The sequence below is a fragment of the Lontra canadensis genome, unplaced genomic scaffold (assembly GCF_010015895.1).
Source record: "Lontra canadensis isolate GAN:19392208 unplaced genomic scaffold, GSC_riverotter_1.0 scaffold12, whole genome shotgun sequence".
NCBI lineage: Eukaryota > Metazoa > Chordata > Mammalia > Carnivora > Mustelidae > Lontra > Lontra canadensis.
This window is the reverse complement of record NW_022631006.1, coordinates 5,787,050-5,795,157: the sequence shown is the minus strand read 5'-3', so window position 1 is coordinate 5,795,157 and position 8,108 is coordinate 5,787,050. Positions and strand designations below refer to the sequence as shown.

Genomic DNA, 8,108 nt, shown 5'->3' with positions numbered 1-8,108 from the left:
CAATGAAGGGACCAAGAAGGGAGATACTGCCCATTATAAGGTTCAAAATCCCACATAGAGGAGTCATCTGGCATTTTCTTGGACACAAATTCCAGAAGAATCTAGGCCAAAGAAGCAAACAGAAGCCTGTGAGATAATTTATCTTTATTGCCTCAGTCACAGAGGATCCTACACAACATAAAGGACACCAGGGACAGTAATGGAACTTGTAGGGAAACCAAACTTGGAAATTCTTTTACAGGGAGTTGAAGAGGTGAAGGACCCAACTTGATGAGCCTGCAACCTTGAGACAGTGGACAGTCTCTCAGTTAAGTAAGGTAGAGCAACAGAACAACAAGGAGGGCAGGGAGAGGAATCCCTAAGAACCAGATGGTTTCCGGTCTCCAAATACCTGGGCCTATTCAGTCTCTAACCAGGAAGCCTCTGTAGAGGAACAGGCTTCAGGCTCTGCCAGGAGCCTCCCCACTTAGGCTATGACTTCCTTCAATGCAGCCCCTAACTCTGGGAAGGAGTACTGGTAGCCTGTGGCCAGTGTCCGCCGTGGGACCACCTTCTGGCCCTCTAGCAGCATGATGGCACGTTCTCGTCCAAAGACCGCTTGCACCACCATGCTGGGGAGAGGGATGAAGGCTGGGCGGCCTAGGGCAGCGCCGAAGGCCTTGGCAAACTCAGCATTTGTAGTGGTGGGGGCTGGAGCCACTCCATTCAGGACTCCTTGCACGTGACTTGCTTCAACAGCATGGGCCAGGATCCCTGCCAGGTCCCTGATGTGAATCCAGGGGAAGAACTGATGGCCTGGGCCGATGGGGCCCCCCAGGCCCAGGCGGAAGGGCAGCAGCATGTGACCGATGGCACCACCCCCACGGCCCAGCACAACCCCTAGAGCAGGCAAGAGGGACAAGACAGGAGGCTCCTCGGTCTCCAGGCAGTTCCGCTGTTCCAGTCTTCCCTTCCCCATGCCACCTACCTTAGCTCTCTTTGGGGCCTCCCGTCCTCCCACCTGCAGACTGGGCAGAAATGGCAGCTTCCTCTCACTCTCTGGAAGCTCAGCTCCCCTGACTCCCCCATGCCCCCAGCCCAGGGAAGACATTCCAAACCTGTTTGATGCCCAAGCCCCTGGTTCTCACCGGAGCGCACCACCACCTGGCGTGTAGACTCTCCAGGAAGCCTGGCTGCAGCTTCCCATTTGGTTACCAGGTTGGAGAAAAAGTCAAAGTCCCCTCCTGGGCTGTCCTCATCATACTCTGCAGTCAGGCTGGGCTGGTAGTAAGCTGCCAGTGGAACAGCACTGGTTTGCCCCGAGTCCCCAGTCCTGCCTGGCCGTTGGCACCCAATGTTCCTCTTGGTCTCACCCTCCTTGGCCCCTGGGATATTCCCATGGGAAGACAAAGCCATAGATATTTTCCCTTTGAGCTGCTCCATGGGTTGACCCATTCCTGTGCTGGGGTAACTTATCTTTAGTTGCAGGGCAAAGCTGAAGGGCTGTTAGAATGTAGTGCTTAAGAGCCAAGACTTAGGGATCTGCTACCTGAGATCTACTCTTAGTTCAGCCATTAAGCCTGTGACTTCAGGCAAGGTATATAAGCTCTCTGTTGGCATCCTTAAAATGGGAATCATAACACCCACCTTTAGGGTTCCTATAAGGATTAAAGGCTGTAATACAGCAAAACAGAGTAGTGGCTGATACATGTTCTGTCTGGTCCCAGTGATGAAATACAAGAATCAGGAATTCTGTTCCTAAAGAACTTTACTGTGACAAGCAAGGGACTTGGGAGTAGGTGGGGCTGTTTCCAGCATCAGGAGCAGTACCACTATCCCCTCTTCCTCTAGGGATCCCCATTTCTCAATGAAAGTACACAAAGGTCAGGAGAAATATGCATGGGTGGAGGGCCTAGGAAGTTCCTGTGCTTGGAAAAGACCAGTACTCTGGGGCATGTGGAGCTAGAAGGGCTTGAGCTAGCCCTTTACTGTGCGACCTCTCTTCCTCTGGCTAATATGGGGGGGGGGGTGATGTGGGACATACCTACACCAGTGACTAAGACCCAGGCCTGGGGGGGTTGTGGAGCCTTGTTGATGGCTCTAGCCAGTATCTGGGTGGTCTCCAAGCGGCTGTTAAGAACCTCTTTTTGGAAGCGTTCATTCCACCTGCAGGAGAAACAAAAGGGAAATGAGCCACTAAATACGTAACACACACATATCCCTTCCTCTGTCCCTGGGGCTCATCCAGACCTATTTCTAGCAAAACCCCACGTTGTGCTTTAGAGAAATGGTCCATCTCTCCTGGAGAAAGAAAAGGCATATATTTTGGGCATCCTTGGTTATCAGTGAGGACCAAAGTCAATCGCTGAGAGGGCAGAAGGGCAGGTGGGTGTGCAGGGAGGTGGGGTGGGATGAGGAGATTGGGATTGGAGTTTAGTTCTCAGTCTGACATCTCCATTCTCCACAGCTCATAGGTTCTCATCAGGGTCACACCGTCCTCCCTCTGCTCATAAGGATAGCAGCTTCAGGGCCCTGGCTGACCTTCGGAGAGGGTTGAGGATGTTTTCTCCCGCCAGGTTGACAGCGGCATCGCAGTGGGGCAGCCCCGACGTATCAAGTTCATCCTGTCAGGGAAAACACAGTGCTGGGGGTGGGCGTGGGGGCTCGTCCTGCGCCTCCAAACCAGACCTTCCCCTACAGCTTCCGGAGGATGGACATACCCACGTGATTCGATCGGGGCCCGGCTTTCGGGAGACCAACGTCACTTCGTGGCCCCTGGCTTTCAGCAGCTGGGTTAGCGCTGTCCCAATGAAGCCCGTCCCGCCACCTGACCAGAAAATAGAGGAATTTATCCTCTCGGGGTCTCCTTCCGTCCCCACATGCGGCTCCCTCCTCTGCTGCCATCCCATCTGATTCCAGACTTCTCCCCTCCTTCTCGTCCCCTCCCCATGATGCAGAGGTGACACAGGTCACAGAGACTGGGGAGATTCAGCTTCCTGGGGTAGGAGGCCAAGGCTGCTGCACGATTACCTGTGCACGGTTTAGTGCCCTCCCTCAGAAACGACCTCCCGCCTCTCATGTTTTGTTTCAACCTTTCCATAAGCCCGCCCCCGACTCTCCTTTTCTGCCCTCCCTCACCCACAAGCACCCGCATAGCGACCAGGACTTAACGCGCTTGCGCAAGATTTGGTGGCCGTGGTGGTGGTGGTGGGTGGGGGGTGCCCAATCTTGGAATCGACTACGTCCTCTGCGCGCATGCGTCTTTCGGGAAGCGCGCTCCAATGGGCGGCCGGGCAAGATTGAGACTAGGCGTGACCCTGCCTGGCGACCCGGAAGAATTCATAGGGCAGGCAGTATATTTCTTTGCTAGGAGTGGCGGGGACTGGCTGGGGCTGTAGACGGAGACCGAGTGGGCGGGGAAAGAACGGAAGAGGGCAGAGGAGGGAAGGGTTTAGTGCGGAAACAATCCAAAACAAATACCAACCCCCCAAAACCCCTTGGCCGAAAGCCTATTAGGTATTCAAACCGCGGAAACATTCAGCCGGGTGGATCAGTAGTAATGCAAGAGAATTCGTCTACCAGTACTATGGATTTCTTTCCACCCGGCCTCTTATCTTTTCTTCTCCCTCTTCCGGTTCCTTCCTGTCTTCTTTTGAATGATCTAAAGTTCCCCTCTTCTTAAAATAACATCTCCAGTCCTTTTCTTCGAATGCTAATACCTTCTCTCTGTCTTGGTCTGCATAACCAACCTTCTTGGAGGGATGGTGTCCATTTTCTACTTCTAATTCACAGCAGTCTTTTTTTTTTTTTTTAATATGGAATGGCTTTGCGAATTTGCGTATCATCCTTGCGTAGGGGACGTGCTTATCTCTGTTTCGTTCCAATTTTAGTATATGTGCTGCCAAAGCGAGCACCACTTCTGTCTTTTGCTTGTATCATTAACTCTCACGGCAATATCACCAATTTCCAGTGTCACCAAAACGAATGCCCGGTTTTCAATAATTTTTCTTGAAACACTTGCTGGACACTTCCTCCCCTTGGAAATGCTCATCTCTTGGACTCAGTGAAGGGCCACAGCTCTCTTCTGAGTCTTTCACCGTCTTTTCAGTTTCTCTTGCTTCTTAAGATGCTGGTATTAAAATGTTGGTATTTCTTAAAGCTGGGTCCTAAGACCTTCCTCTTTTCCCTCTGCATTTTTTCCCAAGTTTCTGTGTTGGTGAATTTGAGTCTGGACACCTGGTTCCTGGGCTTGCTTTGAAAGCATAAGCGGAACCATAGTTGTATTAGTTACATTATTAGCTTACCTCTACCTTCTGTTTTGTTTCTGACTTTATTGTGTTTTAGCACCTCTTACTGATAAGGGAAAAACTATACTCTAAGATGGCTGACCAAGCCAACAAGGGAATTCCAGTCCCTGTCTCAAAGCCCTTCCAGGTTCTTCTTTCCTACGCCACAGGCACAAAAGTACCAAGTATGCGTAAGTAGAAGGGTATAAATTGCCCTCTCTGCTCATGCTCAGGGCTCAGACCTTTGGAGACCAGTCTCCTTTGAGCCTGCAGGTGTTACATAAATCTCTGGTTCTCCAAAGTCTCCGAGTGCTGCTTGGATCTTCCGTCAGGATCCAGTCCAGGTTCGGTAACATTTGGTTCCCTGACTGGGAAATCCCATCGTGCTGGCCCGTTTTTGCTATTGGTTTGGGGCAACTGCGGACTGGTGACAGATCGAGGGATCCTAAGGGAGAAGGCACACCCCGCCTAATTTTAGGCAGCCTCCAGCCCAGTCACCTCAGGCCAACTGGCCTGCCCTGCTTTTCTACCTGTACTCAAAGGAGATTTGGTCGGTCTTGACATCGGATTCTGGTAAGGCCTGGGGCACCAGTATCCAGTCAGGCCCACCGGTCAGGGCGGAAGGGGAAACTGATCACTTCCCAGAGACCTCTTAGAGGTTTCACAGGTGGGGCCTCCCGGCGGGGGAGGTGGGGGGAGTCCTTCAGGTCAGGAACCTCCCCCCGCAAAGGGGGGACAGGAAGGAATTTCTGAAAGGAATTCCACAGGTTGGGGCCTCCCAGGATGGAAGGAACTGCAATAACTTCAGTGTGAATGCGTGAGTGAATGTGCAGTTTGAGCTGGCTTGTCAGGCGGACTGATTCTGTGGCTCCACCTGTAGGCACACTTAGGGTCCCCAGAAGCCTATGGAGTCTGAGTGGGCCCAAATCTGTTTCCGTGGTGACCTCATTAGTTCTAAGGCAAGCCTCTTTGGGGCACCAGTCCGGGGTGTATATGGACTCCCTACGGCCAAGAGGCACCCAGGTCTTCTCCGGGAGGGCGGACAGGCGGGCATCTGACTGGTCTCTCCTTTGAAGGGACACCCACCCTTTGTCTTTAGAGCCAATGACACAGGGAGGGGACACACAGGGTGGACAAGAGAGTCCCTGCTCTTCATGGGTGGAAGCTCTTCAAAGCCTACGGTCTTAGACTATATGCTCGAAAATTTTAAGAAGGGATTCTCAGGAGACAGTGGGATAAAAATGTCTCCTGGAAAATTAAGCACATTATGTGAACTGGAATGGGTCACCTTTGGGGTCAACTGGCTCTCTGAGGGTGCCGTAAGACCTACCCACTGTCCAAGTCATTTAAAAAATTATGGTCAGATCAACAGATGAATAGATAAAGAAAATGTGGTGTATATATATATATATGAATACTATGCAGCCATCAAAAGAAATGAAATCTTGCCATTTGCGACGACGTGGATGGAACTAGAGGGTATCATGCTTAGTGAAATAAGTCAATCGGAGAAAGACAACTATCATGTGATCTCCCTGATAAGAGGAAGTAGAGATGCAATGTGGGGGGTTGGGGGGGTAGGAGAAGAATAAATGAAACAAGATGGGATCGGGAGGGAGACAAACCATAAGTGACTCTTTTTTTTTTTAAAGATTTTATTTATTTATTTGACAGAGAGAGAGAGAGAGGGAGATCACAAGTAGGCAGAGAGAGGAGGAAGCAGGCTCCCTGCTGAGCAGAGAGCCTGATGGGGGCCTCGATCCCAGGACCCTGAGATCATGACCTGAGTTGAAGGCAGAGGCTTTAACCCACTGAGCCACCCAGGTGCCCCCATAAGTGACTCTTAATCTCACAAAACAAACTGAGGGTTGCTGGGGGGAGGGGGGTGGGGAGAGGGGGGATGGGGTTATGGACATTGGGGAGGGTATGTGCTATGGTGAGTGCTGTGAAGTGTGTAAACCTGGCGATTCACAGACCTGTACCCCTGGGGATAAAAATACATTATGTGTTTATAAAAAAATAAAAAATAAAGATGAAAAAAAATTATGGTCAGGACTCCCGGACACACTGACCAATTCCCATATATTGATTCTTGGCTTCAGATAGCCCAAACTCTGCCCCCATGGGTCCAATTCTGTGCTAATAGGAAGGACCAAAGTAGGATATTTGTAACCCAAGTAAAAAAGCCCAAAGGCGGTAAGGAAGCAAAACCTACCAGGGAGACCCTGCCCAGGGGGTGTCAGTGGCAGCAATGGGGATGGGCTCTGGATAAGGAGGAGCCCGTCAAGAAACATGGGGGTCGGTGGGGGGGAGGTGAGGGGATGAGGGAGAAGCGCAGGACCACAGTCCTCCTCTGACCTAGGGCCTAAAGCTGAGCTGCAGGAAGATAGTGCTCCTGCTTTTTTTAAGTGGCTTGTGTGGGGAGATATCTGATTTAGCAGCTCTGAAAGTGCACAGGAAACTTGATCCAGACAGAAACAGGATGTAAAATAACAGGATCTCATATACTTAGGTTTTGTGGGGATGGGGGGCGCGGAGGGGGGCATCTGAGTGGCTCACTCGGTTAAGCATCTGCTTACCACTCAGGTCATGATCCGAGGCGTCCTTCAGGATAGAGATTTTTTTTTTTTTAGATTTTTCTTTATTTTTTTGACAGAGAGACACAGCCAGAGAGGGGACGCAAGCAGGGGGAGTGGGAGAGGGAGAAACAGGCCTCCCGCCGAGCAGGGAGCCGGATGTGGGGCTCGATCCCAGGACCCTGGGACCATGACCTGAGCCGAAGGCAGATGCTTAATGACTGAGGCAGCCAGGCACCCCCAGGACAGGGACTTTAAGGAATATTTCCAAGCAGCTGCTGAAACTCCATTTATTACCGGGAAATTCCCTGTCTTCTCTGGCCCGTATACCCCCTTGCTGGTGGGAGAACATGGCGTCTGCTCCTCTGTTGGAGCTGATGAGCTCCTGAACCAGGAACCCTTTCTCTGCCCTCTGGCAGCACTTTGTCTCTTCTGCCTCCCCATCCCCTTTCTCCTGTTTCTGCACCACCTTGGGTGCAGCCTCTATTACTGGCTTCTGGACCATCCTTGGGGCCTTAGGCACCATGGCTCCTTCTCCCTTCACTGAAAAGGAGCAAGAAGAGCACCCCTTGTACCTAACACCAGCCACTCCAGATTTCCCCATGTGTCTCAGGTGAAAACTGACCCTGGGGAGGATCCAGGTGGAACATAATTCAGTATTTAAACTAAGTTTGTTGGTTTTATTTTTAAAAGATTTTATTTATTTATTTGACAGAGAGAAGGAAAACAAGCAGGGGGGAGCAGGAGAGGGAGAAGCAGGCTTCCCACCAAGCAGGGAGCCTGATGTGGGCCTCAATCTCAGGACCCTGGGGTCATGACCTGAACCGAAGGCAGCCACTTAATGACTGAGCCACCCAGGCGCCCAGTTGGTTTAATTAAGATGTCTTTTAGTTATCAGCAGGAAATGTGAAACTTTTACTCTATCAAGGTTTACTGAAGGTTAAATAACCTTGTGTTATCTGTGGCAATTTGTTAGCAAAAAGATGACTACACTGATGGATAACTGTCTCAAAGTTTTCTTGGGTAATTGTTAAGATAGCTTTCTCTGTCTCAAAGTTTTCTTGGGTAATTGTTAAGATAGCTTTCAAAGTGTTTGGTAAACTAAAACTTTCAAGTTTTGCTTGGATGATAAATGGAATTGAATTCATTAGACAGCTAGGTCTTTTCCAAATAGGATAAAGTGCTAAGTCATTAATTACTGGACATAGGTCTGTCTTTTGAGTTCTTACTGCAAAGAAACTAAGGATATTTATTATGGAGGCCATGT

The 8,108-nt window shown here is 50.5% G+C and overlaps 1 protein-coding gene and 1 non-coding gene across 6 annotated transcripts; both read right to left on the bottom strand.

Moving 5' to 3' along the window:
* Positions 1-127: 127 nt before the first annotated feature.
* Positions 128-3,251, bottom strand: SDR39U1 (short chain dehydrogenase/reductase family 39U member 1). Of its 5 annotated transcripts, none has more exons than XM_032856236.1 (6): positions 3,128-3,251; positions 2,700-2,806; positions 2,521-2,603; positions 2,024-2,145; positions 1,128-1,271; positions 128-879 (listed from the first exon to the last, which is right to left on the bottom strand). In XM_032856236.1, the coding sequence occupies exons 1-6, from the start codon at positions 3,234-3,236 to the stop codon at positions 467-469; spliced, it is 978 nt and encodes a 325-aa protein (XP_032712127.1). In that variant the 5' UTR covers positions 3,237-3,251; the 3' UTR covers positions 128-466. The 5 variants fall into 5 exon arrangements, with proteins under 5 accessions (XP_032712127.1, XP_032712130.1, XP_032712128.1 ...); XM_032856239.1 differs by having other exon boundaries at positions 3,118-3,212; XM_032856237.1 differs by lacking the exon at positions 3,128-3,251 and adding an exon at positions 3,010-3,098.
* A 537-nt stretch (positions 3,252-3,788) lies between these two features.
* LOC116867577 lies at positions 3,789-3,893 on the bottom strand. Its single transcript, XR_004382625.1, has one exon. It is a non-coding gene; the product is annotated as a U6 spliceosomal RNA (small nuclear RNA).
* Between the last annotated feature and the right edge of the window lie 4,215 nt (positions 3,894-8,108).

What these genes read in the sequence shown, in the direction of transcription:
- SDR39U1 (XM_032856236.1), bottom strand. Translation starts at nt 3,236, where the DNA reads ATGCGCGCAGAGGACGTAGTCGATTCCAAGATTGGGCACCCCCCACCC. An exon ending in AAGTCCTGGTCGCTATGCGG is followed by an intron (nt 2,807 to 3,127) that starts GTGCTTGTGGGT and finishes TTTTCTGGTCAG; the next exon opens with GTGGCGGGACGGGCTTCATT. An exon ending in GGTCTTAGTCACTGGTGTAG is followed by an intron (nt 1,272 to 2,023) that starts GTATGTCCCACA and finishes TTCCACTGGCAG; the next exon opens with CTTACTACCAGCCCAGCCTG.